This window comes from Cryptomeria japonica, chromosome 9, assembly GCF_030272615.1.
Source record: "Cryptomeria japonica chromosome 9, Sugi_1.0, whole genome shotgun sequence".
Classification (NCBI taxonomy): Eukaryota; Viridiplantae; Streptophyta; class Pinopsida; order Cupressales; family Cupressaceae; genus Cryptomeria; species Cryptomeria japonica.
The window spans coordinates 342568587-342588992 of NC_081413.1; the positions used below are offsets into that span (position 1 = coordinate 342568587).

The 20406-nt window shown below is 36.7% G+C and overlaps 1 protein-coding gene across 2 annotated transcripts in view; it reads left to right on the forward strand.

Moving 5' to 3' along the window:
- Positions 1 to 20406, forward strand: part of LOC131029714 (chaperone protein dnaJ 13) — a 248737-nt gene that overhangs the window by 58248 nt on the left and 170083 nt on the right. For both annotated transcript variants that reach the window (XM_057960332.2, XM_057960331.2), the window contains exons 3-4: positions 10497 to 10694; positions 10876 to 10990. In XM_057960332.2, the coding sequence (XP_057816315.1) occupies positions 10497 to 10694; positions 10876 to 10990 (313 nt within the window). The remainder of the gene's footprint in view (positions 1 to 10496; positions 10695 to 10875; positions 10991 to 20406) is intronic.

Below are 20406 nucleotides of genomic sequence, written 5' to 3' on the forward strand. Positions count from 1 at the left end.
CCGCTTGCTGGCTTATTTTTGCTTAATTTAGCAATAATTTTGGTCTCTTAGCTTCCTAGCCATTGGGAAGGTAGTAAACTCTTGACAGTCCGGAAATGCAATGATCTGGATCGAGCAGGAGTGCAAGGTTTATCTTAGGAAAGCATTCTTATGCAAAACAAAGTTAAAGTCTTGGAATAGAATTAGTGAATAATCCTCAAGCAAATTTGGAAAATTTAAGATTAGGACAAGGAGCAATCAACCAATTCTAGGATGAAAGTGAATAGTTCCAAGGAAAACATTGATCAATCCATGAAATAAGAGTGCAAAGGTTCATCCTTGGAAAAGGTGATCAAGTCAGGAATGGGTAGGTCCAGTTAGGAAATCCACCCTAGGATAAGGAGTGAACACGCAATCCACCATTCAACTTAGGAAGATTCCTTGCTTAGGATAAGGAATGTGTAATTTTTCCTAAGTTAAGACAAGGATAAAAGTTCCAAGCAAGAAATGAGATGCTTGGAATGAGGTGATTGAAATAAGGATTCCGAGTGCATGAATAAAATTTGAAAGATGTTGGAAATGAAGGTATTATGAGTGCATGAACATGATAATCCAAGGATTAAAGTTTCAAGGACCCAAAAATCCAAAGGAGAGGTCAGATTTACGACCTTCTCCTAGATAAAATCATGAATCCAAACTTGAATAAAGGAAAATTCCTAAGCTGCCAGTCCCGGTTTGGGCTCGGGTTCGGGTTCGAGACTCAGGTTCGGCAAATTTTTTTTTTGGGTTTTGGGTTTGTTGGTACAAAAACATATAAAAATAAAAATATATACATTTATGCAGCAGTAAAGTTCAAAATACATCACTATACTAATAGTCAAATAACATAGCAAAATACACCATCATATATGAAAGTTTTAGTTCAAATAACATAGCAAAACAGTAAATACTCCACCATATTTAAAAAAAAAACAAAACATTTATGCAGCAGTAAAGTTCAAAATACACCACTATACTAATAGTCAAATAACATAGCAAAATACACCATCATATATGAAAGTTTTAGTTCAAATAACATAGCAAAACAGTAAATACTCCAGCATATTAATGTTTTAGTTGAAAATAATAATGTCAAGCTACAACAATCAGCCATCACTGATCAAATATCATTTGGGTCATAAAAAATATCATCATCATCCTCCATATGCTGTGGTAGATTAGAAATGGCAAGCAAAAGATGAAGTTTAGCAATGGAGCAAAGAAGTTATGTTTTTCATTCTATTGTGCAAAAACGAAGTTGCTTTTATCTTTTTTGGTGTTTTAAGTCATCAAATTAGGGTTGGGGGCTATGCATTTTTGGCATTAAAAAGTGATTTAAAAAAGTCAAAATTTTTCACTTTTGCGTCAAATTCTTCCCGGGTTCTGCGAAAGCCTCCAAAATTCTTCTTGGATTCTTCTGGATTCGCTAGGGAAAAACCCATAGGGCATTTGCAGGACCCTGGTTGGACCCAGGGAGAACTGATCCAGGACTAGGACCTAGGGGGAACTGGCCTAGGACCCAGGGGGTCTAGGCAAAGAACCCGGTAACTTAGGAAAATTCCATGATTCCAAGGCCACGATAAGGACAAATCCAAGACCAAGGAAAAATTACGCTCAAAAAATTCCAAGAATAAGGTCAAATTCTGTTGGGAAATTTATGCACCACTTGGATTTCCGCCCAAAATTCCATGAGCACCTTGGATTTGTGCTCAGGAATCCATGCAATACATAAATCTCTGCCTAGCATTTTGACAATTTTGTGCAAGTGCAAGTGAAATTTCCGCCAAGGGAAAGAGGGTCCACTTGAAATGAAATGGAGATAATTTGCAATTTGAAAAACAAAATAAAATCATGAGTTGGCCAACCCTTGCCAAGGAGAAACAATTGCCCTATGAGCACCTATAAAGGTAAGACCAAGAGAATCATTTCCACAATTCAATTCAAAAGCAAAACAATAGCAGAATAAAGGGCAAATTACAGCAGATAGGTGCGATTTTGTGCAAGGAAATTAGATGTGAAGCCAAGTATTGAATGAGAAAGAGGGAAGCGCTTGATTTCCATGAACCAAGATAGGAAGAGGTTGACATTGAAAGCTGAAAGGAAGTGATTTTTGAGGGAAATACCAGTTATTTACATGCAGACTTGAGTGAATTCCTTCACAATTTAGGCATTTCCAGATTGCAAAACAAGAGAAAACACCATTACAACCTGAAGTAAACAGTGTTTGTGATCAATTTCCGGAAATTCCAAGTTAAAAGAGTATTATTTCCAGATTGTTGGAGGTAAAATTAGAATGCATTTTTCTGGAAAATTTTGTGCACGAGGTGAAAACAAAGGTTTTGGAAGGATTTTATGAAGCATTATGGATTGTGGATTAACAATGATATTTTTGAAATTCCAAAATGTATTTATTTGTATCACAACATTTTTGAAGAACGATCATGCAATTTCCTTTAGTTCTTCTAGAGGTGCAAGACAATGAACTTTTATTTTCTTATCATTAATTTCTTGCATTTCACTTAAGGAATTCTAGAATTAACATAGGAGTTTATTCACAATTGTAATTCAAAGCTATTTATTTTTAGGAATAATGCATGGGAGCTTTTCAAGAATTGCTTTACGATAAAGAAAGGTGAAAAAATCAAGGACTCTCGAAAAGGATGGCAAAAGATGAAGATGGAAATGCAAATTGAAAGGAGAAGGAATACATTTTGAAGAAGACAAATTAAATTGAAGAAGAAACTTTCAAGGCGTGTAAGTTGAGGTGGCGCCTACTCATCTCTGCCAATCAATTAATTCAAAGTCAACATGTCCAGATTAGTTGAACCCTAATTCATGAAAGAAGAAATGGACGTGTAAAAGGCATTAAATGAAATATTACAACTCCCTTTTCTCATTGGTCCTTTCCTTAGAAGGACGTGTTTGAAAATTGTATAATTTTCTCATTGGTCAAAATGTTGTAAGTGGTGGTAGGTATACCTTGTTGGCATTGTATTGTCATTGATGTCATCCGATATTTATTCACTAGTATGGATGGCTACCGGTATGCAAGGTGTATGCAAGATGCAAGTAGAAGATGTTACCGGTATGGATGTTCACCAGTGAGTAAGCATAAGAAAGCATAGATACAACTAAAGGGAAGACTAGTTATGTCAACCGGTATAGCATGATCAGCATGTATGTATTGTCAACTGGTATGTAGGATGGTGTAGTATCAACCGGTAAACAGGGCCACCGGTGAGCATGTATGAACAAGCAAAAGAAAAACTAACAGACTAAATGATTACCGGATCACATAGAGTGTGAACACAGAACCGAGAGCAATCCAAGTTAGCTTGAAGTAAATGGCAGAACAGTGAAGAGATGATACAAGGGTTGACCGGTCATTGCATGACCGGTAGGGAAAGAAGACCAGTAGCATAAGGAGAAAACCGGTAGTATAAGGGGGCTCACAAAGAATCAAAAATGGCATGCACAATTTTTTGGTATTTCAACAACTTTCCCTTCAAGATAGGAAAGAGTCCATATTTGGAGTATTTGGTGACAATAGTGATAGGTGCAAGGTGCTCTCTTTGAAAATGTTAAGTGGGAGGTCAAACCAAGACGCTAGTATAGATGCAAAAACAATTTTGGAAGATCAAAAGAAGTAGTTGCAAAATCTTGAATGCACAATTCTTTTAGATGCGTGGATGGATGGAAGGAAATGTGCCCTCATCCATTTTCTGGTTGCTTCAAATGGTGAGCTGATTTTTTTGAAATTAGTTGTTGCCTCAACAAAAAGAGAATGCAGAAAATTTGAGCTCAATGCTAGAGGAGGTTGCTTTAGACGTGGGCATAAAAAATGTTGTGCAAGTTGTCATTTACAATTCAACGACATACCCGGCAGTTGGAAGATTGGTTTGTGAGGGGCATTTGAAACTTTTTTGGACCCCTTATGTAGTCTATTGCTTTAACATTTTTTTGGAGGACTTAGCAAAACTGATTGGGTGAGACCATCTATAGAAGATGCAAAGAACATAACAAAATATATTTATAATCACCCTTGGGTTCCTAACTTGAGAAGATATCACACCAGGGAAAATACATGGTTTGCAATTTATTTCCTAATGTTGCATACAGTGTCTGGTTCATTGACATCCTCGAAGTAGATGTTTGTAGTCAAGCAGGGCTAGACTCAACATATTCAAACAAGGCTAATGGAAAGAGGACTGTAAAAGATAGTTCTTGATTTTTTGTTAAGAGAGCTATTGAGTTTGCCAAGATAATCTCAAACTTTAACTTAAATTTCAAATTGATTCCTTTATTTTTAAACTTAAAAAGCATTGAGTTTCATTGTAAATTTGGAAGCTTTTTTTTTTTGTAACTTTATACTTGTATGTGTTAGAGCGCATGGTGAGAGTTTTGTGCTTGATGGATGGGTATCAAAGGTACAATGGCTAGGGCCAAAGAGGCCATTCAAAAGTACTTTAAGGAGGATAGAGAGATTTGATCCCATTTGGGAGATCACTGATCAAAGGTGGAACAATAAAATTTACCATCCCATTCATGTTGTTAGGTACTATATCAACCTCAAGTTTTTTTCTCTAATAGATTCACAAATCCTAATGGTAAGATTATGGAGGTTCTCTCAACATGCATAGAGGATGACACTTGAGTTTGAGGTTACTGATTTGATTATATCAAAGTTGTAGAATTATAAGCAAGCTAGGAGGTCTTGTGACCTTTTTCACACATCGCCCCATTGCAAATGGGTACCCTCCCTTTTTCCTGCTTTCTAGGGTTTTTGTTAGTGTCCCGTGGCCTTCTGCTTCAGTTCTGCTCAGTTCTGTCAAGTTTTGAACGGTTTGAGTCCGAGAGATTGAAAGTCAGTTTGTGCAAGCCAAGTGATAACAGAGTCTAGACACCGTCAAAGTGCCTAGAAAGGCCAAAGGACGAAGAACACAATTGATTTGAATGAATTTTTGCTTTTTTGCTTTTTCCTATTTTTTAGGAAGTTTCATTTTTGGCATTTTTAGCCCGATCCCCGGTATGGCTATTTTTAGAAAGTTTTCCCTATTTTTGAGGGATGCCTGCTTTTTGCTTTTTCAGAGTGGAGACTTAGGGTTTGCATTGATACCACTGACCTGCTTCGATCGTGATCGAAAATTTTCAAGTTTTGACCCAAAAAATAAGCTCCTATATTTTAGGGGGTCATGGCACATTCAAAGGATAATCAGCTCGAAAAATCATCTAAGTCTGGAACGCATATGTCATCCTGATTTAGCCTGAAATTTGACTAAGTCTGAAATTTGACTAAGTCTGAAATTTTGAAAGATCTCCTAAAAACTAGAATTTGTATTATAAGTCCTAGAGATCTGAAACCACTCTCAAACATCCTGACAATATATATGAAATATAAGTTAAAGTATAAGAAAGAGAAAAGACATATTGAAATGCCACTAATACTCAAATGTTATATTTCATATACAGACAAAACAAACTTGGTGTCAAGAATTGTTCCATCCTCAGAGTGCACACTTCAAAGTCCGCTTTGGAGGTAGTCTCAAAAGTCCGCCTTGGATGTAGTCTCAAAAGTCTGCCCATGCATGAAGATGGAGATGCCTAAAAACTCCGCCCAAGGTGCTGATGAATGGATGTTTGTGAAATTCCACCCTTGAAGCATGTGTCTCAAACTCCGCCTACTTGGTGATCTCTTGAAACTCCGCCCATGATCATGAACAAGTCAAAGTCCGCCTTGGAGGTAGTCTTCAAAGTCTGCCTTGTGGGATGATAGCAAGTGAAGTAGCTTCAAAACTTCGCCCTATGAAAGATGTCTTCAAAGTCCACCCTCTTCAAAGTCCACCTTCTTGGTCTCTCCAAAGTCCGCCTTGGAGCATAAGGTAGAAAGTCTGCCCAAGTTGCATACCTCCAAAAGTCCACCCATGATGCCAAGCCTACAAAAGTCCGCCCTATGAGATGATGGTGAATGGTGTGCAAGCTTCTCAAAAGTCCACCTAAGGTGATGAACAAAGATGCCTATCTCTCCAAACTCTGCCTAGAAGATGGTTTCAAAACAACACTTAAATTCCACGCTTGGTGATCTCTTGAAAGTCCGCCCTTGGAGGTAGTTGCTCAAAAGTCTGCCCTTGGTGATCTCTTCAAACTCCGCCCTCCAAGCAAAGTAGTGGAGCCTAAGAATTAAACTCTGCCCTATGAAGTGAAAGGTTCTCAAACATGAAAAGTTCGCCTTGGAGGTAGAAGAAAAGTTCGCCCTCCTTGGTGAAGTCTTCAAAGTCCGCCTTGGAGGTAGAAGAAAAGTCCGCCTTGAGGGAAACATGATGAAGTGAAGACATAAAGTGCACATAAACATAAGGAAAGTTCCCACTCTATAAAAGTTCGACTTTGCCTTGCAACACAATGAGAAATAAACTTCATGAAGTTCGGCTAAGTCAAAGGTGAAGCCAAAAATATTTGCTAAGTATTGAGAATAGGGAATATTCCTTGGTAATGTCATCCAAATCTTCATAAGATTTGAACTAAGTTCCAAATTAGAAAGTTTAAAAAGAGATATTTGAAGATCAAATATGAAGTGGAAAATCAAATTAGAAAGTTGTAAAATGAAGGATTCAAACTTAAGGAAGATGACATTGCAACTCAAAATCAAATTGGAAACTTTCTCAAGGTTGAAATCGAAGTAGAAACATGAATTGGAAAAGATCTGCGTGTTTCTAATTGCAAATTCAAACTTCATTACAAATACCTTCTTCACTTCTTCATTCTCACACATAAGGTTCGAACTTTCTGAGCAAGTTAAGAGTAATATTGAGAGTTATTTTGCAGGTTGAGAGTTATTTCGAAGAAGATTTTGCAGGTTGGAGGTGTTGCAGGGTGATCTCTTGCAGATTGAGTGAACTTTTGAAGGAGTTTTAATTTTTCTACCTCATTCTTATCAAGTATCTTCAGATTTTGGAGTCCAATCAACTAATAGAAGGCAGAACTTTCAAGTTTTCTGAGTTTTGTTCCTTCTATATTCTCATTTCTGTCAAAGGTGAAGTTGATTGGTGGGCAGACTTATCAATTTTCTCAATTTTTCTGGGTGTATTGGAGGTGTCTTTATCAGGCTTATCCGAAATTTTGATAAGAGGATCATTTTGGATTGAATGTTCTTTCTTTCAAGCATGACCTAAGCGTTTGCAGCTTGTTTCAAAGCTAAAAATGTTGAGAAATCCGAAGATCGAAGCGTTTTGCCATCTAACCTTCGAAACTTTGCACTAAAAGATAGATTTCCAACTTAATTTCCTTTGGTTTTGTAGGTGCAGATGGTAGTAGAAGCGGGATCATCTAAAAGATTGCAGCTAGAGTTTCAAGCCAAATGGAGGATTGAGGACAAGTTCACGAGCAAGGTTCATCCGAGCGTGAAGATAGCCAAAATTTGGCTAAGTATGGGAAATGTTTCACAAAGAAAATTCCAATTTCCTCATTTATGATGAAGGCATGGAGAAATTCTTCTCCAAATTTCAGGGTATCAAGGAGGAGGGCATTATCACAGCGAATGTCTGAACAAATTGATCCTATCATTTCATATTTGCAAGGGGTTATCTAGAGCTTTCACCCTCCTCTCGCGCAACATAAATTGGGGCCATGAAGAAGCAAGCATAAAGTCGTCAACAAGAAATTATTCTAAGAAATTCAACAATTTTCCTTCCGAGCTTCATGAGCCAGCCAATCATTCCTCCTGAACTAGTACTACAGCCAGACTTGAATTTCAATGACGAGCAAGAAAACATCATCACATAATTATACAGCTTAGCTTGGAGTGTGAAAAGAAATTATCCTGATTGGTGTCGAATGTGCTTTATCCTTGAAGAGGAGGAAGCGATTGCTCATCACATTGAAGCACAGATTCAAGGAAGAGAGCAACATCCATTGCCACCCCAAGGAGTTGATCCAACTCCCGTACCTGCTCCTACGTCGCCTCAACAAGATTAGGAGTGACTCACGCTACGGTGGCGCCTCGTCATCTTCTGACCAATTAGATTGCTCCAAGTCAACATGCCTAGATTCAATGAACTTGACTTATCCGAAAAGGAAACTAGACGCATACTTTAGTGAGAATGGCAACTATGCCACTTGTCATGTTCTCATTCATTCAAACTGATAGAGTTTTGGGAAACCCTAATTAGGGTTTATAACTTTCAATCTAGGCCCTTGATCACTGTTTGATCTTTGTCGTTCATTATTTTTTGAAAAACTATATAAGGCTACCTCCTCTCATTTGGAGTGTGTGAGGTTTTTGATGTATTGTTGCGTAAAGGTCATTTTCAAATAATATAGTGCATGTGCGCTTTCTCTTAAGGCTTTGTAATCTCTGTTGTTTGAATGATTAGCATGGTTTCAATTTCCTCAACACATTAGTTAAAGTTAATTTAGATTTTCTTTCATGTTAGAATTGAATGAAGGATTTGATAAGTGTTAATCGACGGTGTATCTCTGCTCATACTTTTGGTGATTGGATGAATTCCATTTCATTGTGTAAAGTTAGTCGAAGCCTATCCCCTGTGTATGCTAACGTATCGATCATAAGCACAACCTGTTGAAGATTACACCCGCTTTGTGTAGTTGTCCTCAGTGTGGCGAAGCAAAGTGTGGTTTCCTGAGAACACCCATTTAATACTATCTCCGGAATTCGTAGGATTAGATCAGCCTTCTGAAACCCTATCCCCTTTTCCCTTTTTTTGAAAGTCCAGCAACTTAAAAGACATTTGTTAATGTAAGCCCCCCTTGAGATTTTCAGCAAACACTACTCGAGTAGCTATCCCACTAAAGTCGCTTGTTCGCACATATAGACCTTGGAATCAGTAGTGATTTTTCAGGAGAGGATAGAATACCTTTGGGTATCTTATTCTAATGTTTGGTAGATGATAAAACAAACACCAACAGGAGGGAAGCCCTTTTCTTTGCCACTAGCTATTTGAGGAAGACCCACGTAGTAATTAGCTAACAAGATTTGAAGTCTTATATTTTTGAAGTTACAAATCTCAAAATTAATCAAATATTCCTTGCTTATAAACTCTTGAATATCTTATTTGTATGTTCTTGGTGGGAATATTGGGGTGGAAATGCCCCAAATCTTCAAAAGAGCCATCTGAATTTTATCTCATCCTTGTAGAGCTTCTAGCTTTGAGTGCAACTAGAGTTTATTTGACCCCATTTGCACGAAGAAGTGCAATAAGTTAACTCAATACCTGAATGACCTAGTTTTTATGCAATACAAACCTTTGACTTTGTAGAAAAGGGTAGAGGATAAATTAGAGAGGCTTATTGATTTAAATGAGATTGGTCCCTATAGTGATTGAATCACGATGGATGACGAGCCTTCCTTGTCTATAGAGGATGGGATTGTTGATTTTTAGAGGCAAGCTTTGGAGTATGTGGCTACAACAAAAGTGGGAGATATTGGATTGGATGGCATGATGTTATAGAGGAGTAGTTGCCATCTAGTAGTAGAGTGGAGCCATATACACAATCTTCTAGTCTGAGTGAGAAGTTTTAGCCAAGTGTGAGGATTAGATCCTCTCCCCAATTTTTTAGTAGAATGGGGAAGAGGAAACTGTAAATTTTTTTAATTTGTAACTTGCTTGGATATGCAATTTATAACAATGATTTTTAAAGGCAATCATCATAAATTCCTAAAAGTTATTAGCTAGCTATTATATCCACTTGAAGTGATTTTGCACTCTAATTGTATTAGAATTTTATAGAAAACAGTTCCCCAATGTTTTATAGGCTTATTGGATACATTTTTTATTTGAATTTTGAATGATATTTGTTTTTGAAAATAATTAAGTAGTTTTTAAGTTGTCCAGTTTTTTTTGAGTCAATATTTTGGTCTAATGACGAGTTTGCAAACTATGCTATGTAGAGTCAATTTCATATTTTAATGCAAGTGTTAACTCTCTTTGCTGGTGGGATTTTCCTTGAAATGGTTTCCTATGTAAATCCTTGTGTCTCGTGTATGATTTTGTGTCTTTCTATAATATATGCTAATTGAATTATAATGATATAACTATCATTTAGATCATATAATTTTAAGGTTTTGTAGTAATTAGTTATCAGTTGTATTGGGATCAAATTCCCAACAAATGAGGTCCAGATAGCACACAAGCACCTCCAACCTAGGATCTAATCTAAGAATTTTTTATGTTGCATCTTCTGTAAGAGGGGAAATAGTGCACTCTACAACTCTTGATGTTTTATTTTGTAATATAAAATTTGCCTTACAAAAGAGAAATCCAATTGTCTCTAAAATGAATGCCTATTATTTGCATGAAGAATGATTTTTTTCACTTCTCCTATGAATTGTTTTCATTGTTTATAGTTTATACAATAATTTCCTTAAACAACTGGTTCATAAAGCTGTTATGGTTGGAGACCTCCAAAATGATTTTGTGTTGTTTTTTTTTTCTAAATATTTTCAATGCATTTTTATACTTTTTCAGGATGGCCATGTCCAGTGAAGTACAGTCTCACATGTCGAGGAAAGATACTATTGTACTCGGTGGAAACTTGGCAGTATCTGGTGACAGTGGAGGTGGAGCTGCCACAGCCATGCTTAGACACCAAACATCTTCAGCATCTTCCATGGAAGTTGTTGCTACTGCAGGATTGCGCTCTGTTCTTGGTTTCAATACTTCCAGGCATGCGAATCACTTATATTTACAATTAATTTAATGTTCAAGTTGTTTATTTGGTGTTCATTGTGTAAAATTTAATGCACAAACAGATCGCATGTATTAGAATAGGATAACGTCATATATTATACAATTTTTTGTATTGACATTTTAGTAGGTAAGTATCTTATTGTGGTTTTCTTTCCAGACATTTGTCCCTTCATTCGACAGGCACTATGGGTATATCAATATCTTTCAAAGATGGTTCTGTCAATCTAGAAAATACATGGACACGACAACTATCAGAATCATCATCAGGAAATGTAATATCTGTTGAAACTTGAAACTTCATTATTTTGTGTGCTGGATTTGATTATATACTCGATAGCATGGCAGTAGTTTTTACTCAAATTATTATCTTGTGTAATTATGAAGTACTTACAATACATTCAACAAGGTTTATATAAAGGCCTGAAATATCCCCACCTATTTTAAAAATTTAATATTTCTGTTGCATCTTTACAAGCAGTAGGATAATTCAATTCAAAAGCAATACTTGGTACCAGTAACATTTAGCCTATACAATGCTGAATTCGCCTTTTTATTTTGGCATTGCTTTCTGGATTGATGTTGGTGAAAAGTATGATAAAGTTGAATTTCTGTGGTGTTTCCTGTTAAAAATAAAATTTGGTTTACACATGTAAAACTTTATTGTTTCCGAAAAATTTATGTAAATATTTCAGTTGAGAATACATTCACACATTTGGAAGGGAATTTTAAATTTAAAAAAATCTTAGATGACTAGCCCATGTACCAACCCAAATATGATTTATCTATTTGGAAATTATATGGATTTGATTCTTGAAATTCTAATTATACAACACAGGTAGCACATAAATAGTCCTTAACATTTCAAATAAAACTCATATTGAGTAGATGACACGATATGCTACTTGCTGTACCATTCCTTAAAATAGTTTTCATGTTCTTTGAGTTCTGAAAGGTTTCAAAATTCACCTGCCTCTATGCCAGTACACAGCTTTGTATCCTTGTATTCCTCAGGCCTTGCAAGCTATAGAGTTATTTTATTGCAATACTCTATAACTGAATCTTTAACATTTCTAATTTTAAGAATTGATTTCGAATTATATATTAGAGCGTAAATTTCCTCTTCTCAAATCTAGAAGATAAACTTTAAATTGAATACAAAAAGCCTATGTTACCCTGAGTTTTCAGGATGGGGACGATAGTGGACGGGGGGATACATTTCTGAGTCCCTATTTTTTTAAGCCATTTTCAGGGACGGCCAAGGGACAGCTATATAAAACAAGGGAAAATTTAAAATAGATAGGGAAATTTAAAATATTCATATTATAACATTTATAAAGAATTCATATATACATTATAGAATCATCACAAAGGCATGATAATGACAATTTTATTATTCTACTTCCATATGTTTATGATATGTTGGTGGTAGGTCCAAACATGCACAAAATCATCAATTTGAAAACTCATCTTGCTAGGGAATATGAGATGGAGGACTTAGGCAGTGCAAATTAGATTCTTTGAATGAGGTTACATAGAGACAAAAATAATAGGAAAATATAGTTGTCATAGAAAATGTATGTGTAGAAGGTTCTACAATGCTTCGATATGCAGAATGCACAACCAATTAGTACTCCATTTCTTGTTTATATTAAATTGTCTTTAGAACAGTGTCATAGCAAAGAAGTAGAGAAGACACAAATGTCTTGTGTACCATACTCATCAGGAATGGTAGTCTTATGTTCGCTCTAGTGTACACAAGACCAAACATTGCTTAAGTAGTGAGAGTAGTCAGTAGTTACATGGTGAATCTAGGTACTGATCATTGGATGGCTGTGAAGTGGATTCTCAGGTATTAGAGGTGCACTTGAAATGCTGCTATCTGTTACAGTGGGAGTAGTGTTCAGGTTAATGGTGTGTGGATGCAGATTTTGGTGGAGAGAGAGATAAGAGAAAGTCCACTACAGGTTACGTTTTCTCCTTAGTTGGAGGTGCAATTAGTTGGGTATCAATATTGTAGACAATGGTGGCCTTGTCTACTATTGGGTATCAGTATTGTAGACAATGGTGGCCTTGTCTACTATTGAAGCTGAATATATGGCAGCAACACAAGCTAGTAAAGAGGCAATTTGGCTTCATATACTTTTGGGTGAATTGCAAGTGAAGCAGGATAACATGGTGTTGCATTGTGACAGCCAATGTGCTTTACACTTAGCATGAAACTCAACATACCATGCTAGAACAGAGCATATTGATATTCAATATCACTTTGTACATGAGGTGATGGAAGGACAAATATCCTTGCCTATGATACATATTGATATAAACCCAGCAGATATTTTGATGATGAAGCATTGGTAGATAGAAGTTCATTTGGTGCAGAACTTCTCTAGGGTTGCATATTACTTGATGATTGGTAGCATCGGCATTGGCCTTTCAATAGAGGAGTTATTCACAAGACAAAAATTTAACTTCAAGTGGGAGAATGCTAGAATATGAAGTAAATTTCAGTGTTATTCCATTTGTGACAAATAGTTGACATGGGGTACCATGAGTATTCGACATATAGTTGCACTGGTCATACCTTTTGTTGTTAGAAAGTTTTGTTCGAAAAGGACTCTGTAACTCCATTGTCATATGCTATGCGAAGTCATGTTTGCTAGATATTTTTTTGAGTGTTGTTGTAATTGTGAAAATTCTTGAGAAATATAATACAAAAGATTTTTGCTTGTGGTTTTTTCCTGGCATAATTTTCCTTGTAAATCTGTGTTTATTTTTTATTTTCTCTATATAATTTTTCACTGCAATTTTTCATAACACTTCAACCACACACTATCTATGATCTATGCAAGAAGATGAGTTGCAGAAAGTCGACCAGAAGATGCAGGTGGCTGAGCCGACCCAATTAACACCTCTTTGGTGGACCATGTGAATGCAATGCAAGCCTCTGGCAGAATGTCTAAGCTTGACTCAGACCAAAATGGTCATAAAGTCAGCTTGTTCAATGCCAAGATGGGCTGTAAGATAATGCTATAGTAATTGACGATAAATCAATCAGTCCTATAATATGAAATGCATGCAAATGATATCTCTCCGGTGATAATTATCATCCGAATTTACAAAGTAGTTAGGAAATGCATTACACTATGACAAAGATAAGTAATTGCTGTTATCAAATCTAATATCAGGTCTGAACATAAATAAACATTGCTGCAACACAATGAATTAGTTCATAAAATCATGTAGATTGCAAGTGAATATAAGTTCATAATGGTCAATGGAACTCTGCAGTGCCAAACAAAGATGAATATAAGCTGATCAGAATATTGGTGTCACAAAAATCATACATTGCTGATAACACACTAGAAACACCACCCACACAATTGTAGCCACTACTGGAATGCACACCAATAGAACCAAATTGAAATACTATTGAAAACATTCTTATCCTCCTTAGAATCGTTGTAGATGAGATTAATAAGACATAATATACTACTGTAGATTTGAAACAGAGATTAATGGTGTTGGTATAGCAGGTATAGCCCACAAAAACCTCAAACATCCTCCTAGAACATGTTATAGTCTTCAACAAAATTGCATCAATAACGTTTAGCAATCAAAACTTCATTAAATACATCAAATATTTTCATTTTACCAAACTCACAGAGAGATCTCAGTTTGCAACACCAATGTGATCTCTAGGTGAGATCACCACATTTAGCTAGGAGGGTTTTCGTCCTTGAAATTAGTCTCCCAAGAGGGTTTTTTGTCCTCAAGAAATATGAAGTCAAGTTCTTGCTTAGAGCAAATGAAAATGAAAAATAACTCAATAAGCCTTCTGAAGGTGCAACCTTCTTTTATAACTTTTTTAGAGCTATTCTAGGAAAAAATGGTTTTTGCTTTTTCAAAAAAAACCTTTTTTGTTTTTTGTTGCTTGTTTGAAATTATTTTTTCTTTTTCATTGCTTTTGGTGAAAAACTGTTTTTGTTTACTTTTTATTTAGCATTATAGAGAGTTGAACAAAATTTACATCATAATGAGTTTCTCAGGATTGTATGAGACCACACACATCATATTTAGTATGATATTTTAATTATGTAAAGTGTAATTAAATAATAAAGTCACTTAAATAATATTATTATTTAAGGGGAATCTTCTAGAAAGTTGAATTAAATATTATTTTATTTCTTCTAGAAAGAGGCCAACCTCTTGAAGGAAAAGAATAAATTGAGGGGGCAGCCTCATTGTTGGACAGCCAGGAATTGATATTTGCCTTGTTGAGAGTTTGTGGAGCCAAAGGTTTCTGCAGATCATTTCAGTCTTTGGGAACAAAAACTCCCATTGATAGCATAACTGAGGGAGTGAAAGATCTCTTGAAGGGTTGCATTTGAGGAGGTGATACTTCAGTCATCTCACTTGTGTTTAATTTGGGCCTAAAGCCAACTTACTAAGGTTCGAAATTGGAGAAGTCTAAGGAGACATTTCTGAATGCTATAGGACTTCATCAATTTATCACAAGGAGTTGATTGCATCTACCTTATCTCTGAGCTATATTCAGACTTGGGTTCAGACCTGCCATGACTGAGGAGAGCCACGATTTGGTTCATTTTGGCCCACATTTGCATCTAATTATTAAGAAGGGATAGGGGATTCCTTAGGGCATATTGGAGGTGAATTTTGGAGGAGGTTTCAGTCACATATCAGGTCTGATATAAGGTTCGACCAGACCTACCAGTCCCCACGATTTTGTTCATAACTCCCATTTGATGCATTGATTTCACTATTTGATTGGAGCACTCACATTGGGGGAAGTCCACGATGCTGTTTGATGCTTAGGAGGGGACATACAAGCTGGAATTTATTTGTTATTGGCCTTCATCTAGAACAGGGGCGATTTTGGAGAAAAGTTCGGTTTGGCCAAAGGAGAGCTCAAAATGAATTGATATTGCTTGCTTCTTCATCCTCACACCTAGTCGCTTCATCCAGGTGCATTTTGTATTGTTTATATTCAACTTTCAGTCATGTATGCATGAATTAGTGGCTGCCATTAGTACTTAGAAAATTCTGAATAATATTTATTGTAAGCCAAGAGTCTTGGCGATTACTTAAGTATTTTGTAATCAAGACTGCATTGAATAAATAAGTCAGCTGTGAGCTCTATATGTGCTGTGATAAATTCAGTTTCCTAGTCTGAGGTTCCATGCTATATGTTTGACAAAATGACAACTAGATAAATATGATGTTTGTATGCATTATTAGCTGGTAAATCTACTCTTAGATTCTTTGCATTGCATTCATATGTTCCTACAAGCAAAACCAAGGGAAATTGCATAACACAGAATTATACAAGCTGTCCAGTGTCCTTAACACGCAAGTTATTCAGTCTGAAAATTAGAATTGCAGATTGAAGGTCTGAAAACAGTTGTTTGTCAATATTCCTTGCACATTTCAGTCATATAACAGCAGGGGATACTACACAACGCCGATTGAGCTTATCCACATGTCAAGACCTGACAAAAGAAACCTTGGAATCGCCATATGATCTTTTGGAAATCTTAGCAAATGCGGTGATTTTGTTCAAGAAAGGATAGTGTGTCTTTGGACATTTTATTCTATGTTCGGTGGGTAATAAAATGCACACCAACACTTCGCCTTTGACCTTATAGACAACCATCTTTGAAGAGAAGTGGTGCAGAGAAGTTGAGGCCGAGGTTCTACAACCCTTACAAGGTAATCAAGAGTGTGGGTGAGGTAGCATATGAGTTGGAGCTTCCTAAGAGCAGTAGGATACATAATCCGTTTCACCTATCGGGCCTCAAGAAGGCACTAGGACAGCAGGTTATAGTGTCAGTTGAGCTTCCACCTCTTGATGAAGATGGTAAGATAGTTTTGGTTCCAAATGAAAGTTTGGATACTTGGGAGAAAGATTGAGAAGTAGAGAAATCAAAGAATATCTCATCATGTGAATGGATTTACCAGCTGAGGATGCTACATGGGGGAGAGAGAAAATTCCTCAGCATCCTAATCTAAAATTGCTTGTGGGCAAGCAATTCAGGAAAGGGGAGACTGTAATGTCTTCTATTCTAGAGCTAAATTTATAAAAGGTAATATTAATACTGGTTATTTAATATTTTTCTTAAAACAAAAATTATGGGAAATATTAAATAATTAATAAATAGTGACTTATGACTTAATAAGTCACTTAACAAATAACTGACAAAACTGTTACACGGGAGTAATAGCACGATATTAGTGACTTTAGGATTGGAGTTTGTCAAGAAGAAAATATTTTATCATTTGGCATTGATTTGAGTATTTAACAAGCTTACATTCTTGGGGTTAAAACCTGAAGTACCATTTTCGTTAGTGAGATATCTAGCCTAAATGGCCTTGAAAGGATCACATTGATCCTTTAGGTGCAATTATTGGAGATTATGGGATTGGTGCAATTTACAGGAAAGTTTGTAGTATTTTGAGACAATGAATATCACGTATAGTCTGAGGTTGATGGACTGTTATGTGCTTTAATGGAATTTAAGTTGGGGACTTCTATTTGCTAAGCAATATCTATATTGAAACCTGTATGTTCGAATTCAGTCAACTGAGTGGAGTCCTTCACGATTGGCATTCCTATTAGCTAGATTCAATAATGAATATTGAAAATATAATACAGGTTGTGTAGTTTCCGTCTTGTTGTGACCTTTTTCACACATCACCCCATTGCAAATGGGGACCCTCTCTTTTCCTGCTTTCTAGGGTTTTGTTAGTGTCCTGTGACCTTTTGCTGCAGTTTCACCAAGCCTTGTCCAGTTCAGAGCATTTCAGGCCCTGACGATTGAGAGTTAGTTTTTGCAAGTTACGTGATTCCGAAGTGTGAACACCACCAGAGTGCTTAGAAAGGCCAAAGGACGAAGATCGCAGTTGATTTGGACGAATTTGGACAAATTTATATTTTTAGAAAGTTTGCCTTTTTTTGCTTTTTCTTATTTTTTAGGAAGTTTCGTTTTAGGCATTTTTAGCCCAATCCCCGGTATGGCAATTTTTAGAAAGTTTTCCCTTTTTTTTAGGGATGTCTGCTTTTTGCTTTTTCGGGATGCAAACCTAGGGTTTACACTTTCACCACTGATCGACTTCGACCGGAACTCGAAAATTCCAAGTTTTGACCTAAAAAGCTAAATCCCTAGATTTTAGGCTTTTTGCTGCTTCAGAGGATCCACCTAAGCATGAATTTCAAATTTCAAGTTAATCCGGTTAAATTTGATTAAGCTGTGAAATTTTGAAATTTCTCTGAAAATTCTTGTAAGTCTGGCTAACAAGGGTTTTGAAGTATGGTTGCAGGTTCAAACTCCACCACGATGCAGGAGACCATGTGTTGAGCACTCTCCAAAGTCCGCCAAGGTTGGGAGGCCATGTGGGAGCACTCTCCAAAGTCCGCCAAGGTTGGGAGGCCATGTGGGAGCACTCTCCAAAGTCTGCCAAGGTTGGGAGGTCACGTGGGAGCACTCTCCAAAGTCCGCCAAGGGTTAGGGAGCCATGAGGAGAGGTCTCTAAAGTCCGCCCAAGTTAGGGAGAGCCTACAAGGTCCACCCAAGAGCAACCTCCAAAGTCCGCCAAAGGTTAGGGAGCCATGAGGAGAGGTGCTTGAAGTCCGCCCAAGGTCTTAAGATGGGAGCAACCTCCAAAGTCCACCCAAGGTGGAGAAGCCACCAAAGTCCGCCCAAGAGCACCGAGTCTAAACTCCGCCATGTGTGTGATGCCACCAAGGGGTGCCACCAACACCTTCCAAAGTCCGCCATACACATGGGAAGACCTTCCAAATTCCGCCCTACCTTGGAGAGGTAGGCAAAGTCCGCCAAAACTTGGAGAAGATGAAGATAAACTTCCAAAAGTCCGCCTACACATGGGAGGTCAAACAAAGTCAACATGATGTCACAAAAATCCACAGAGATTTCAAAATTAAATCCAAAATGAAGAAAATATCTAAGGATTATTAAATATCTTCAAAATAAATCCAAAATGGAAACTTTTTTTGAGGAAAAGAATATTGAAAGATTATTGAGATATTAAATCAAAATGGAAAGTTTTTTGAAAGGGAATATTGGAGAATTGATAAATATCTTCAAACTTAAATCAAAATGGAATGTTTTTTTTTGAGATATTGTCTTAAAATTGGGAAACATGAAGTTCAAATTAGAAGTATGAGTTGGATGATTTTAAAGGTTTCTACTTGAAGATTTAACCTTGTCTACAAATACTTCATTATCAACTTCATTATTACACCAAGAAGTTCAAAGTTACTAAGGAGAGCTTAGTAAAGTATGTCAGTTTGAAGATCATCTGGAGAAAATTCTAGATATTGTTGGAAGTTGGATAATATTATTTGGCAAAAGTTTTACAGGTTTGTAGAGAAAGGCAACTAGCACGAGAAAGAATTATCTAAACTTTTCTGATTTTTCTGAGTATTCTGGAGAAAATTCTAGCCTTACTTCTATTCAAGTCGGAGGTGAAATTAAAATTATGAATTTTCTGAATATTTTCTAGAATTTGATAAATGATTTTTTGAAAATTTTGGAGGAAGAAAACCATTTTTTTTTGGCTAAGTATAAATTTTTTTTGAAAGTTTTGACACTTGGTGATAACCACAACTAGCCTTAAGACCGAGGGTTTTTGGGTGGAAATTCGATTTTTATGGGTAAGTATGAGAATAAATTTTTTTTCCAACACTTAGCCATTTCGCAACACCTTTATTTTCAAAACTTTGCAAATCATTTTCTAACTTTAAAATTTCGTTATTTGCTTCCAGGCCCCAGACGTTATGAAATTCCAGGTAGACAAAGATGCTCCTCCAGAGTCGAGAATGACTTCAAAGTGGAAGAACATCAGCGACACCAATCTCGGACACGTCAACCTGAGGGAATTTAAGAAGCGAATGTTTGGTCTGGAAAACCTTGTGCCTACCACCATTGCGCGAAAGATGATGAAGAGTGGTATCGTGCATGCTGCTGGCTTCCTCCCTACCATGCAGTGCAAGGAACTAGTAGTCGAATGTGCCAAACACTACAACCCCATCAGTAAGGACATTGTTGCACCTGATGGAAGAGTGTTGGCAAATGTCAGCGATGAGGCCATTAGAGAGGCCTCTGTTTGCAGAAAGTAAATGCACAGAACATAATGGAAATATATTAAATAACCAGCCTCTGTATTAATTCCACAGTCCATGTACAATAAGTGCTTATAACATTACATCTGACACGACTAACATGATCCTACTTCGAAGAAAAGGTACACAATATATAATACCCGAAGGGGTGCGACACATTGTCGCGACTCCAACTACCTACCCGTCGGCTAACTAACTGACCGCCGTAACTCATTATTACCGACGACAACATAAACATAATATAACAACATAACATAATGATTATTCCCGGCAACATCATCCCCCCCAAGAAAAGAAGTCGACTCCGACGACTTAATACAAAATAGAGATGAACGGCAGGAACTACTGACGCCAGTCGGGCCCGGATCTTATACACTTGTTGCGTCCTTGCCTAAAAACCCTTTTCTGCTACCATTCGATGCTCAAGTGCGGATTTCACCAATATTGCTTCCTTTGCCATCACAGTCCTCCTGTGCCTAACCCAAACTTGTCTGCAAAACATGTTTTTCAGTCTCAACTTCCACCAACTGC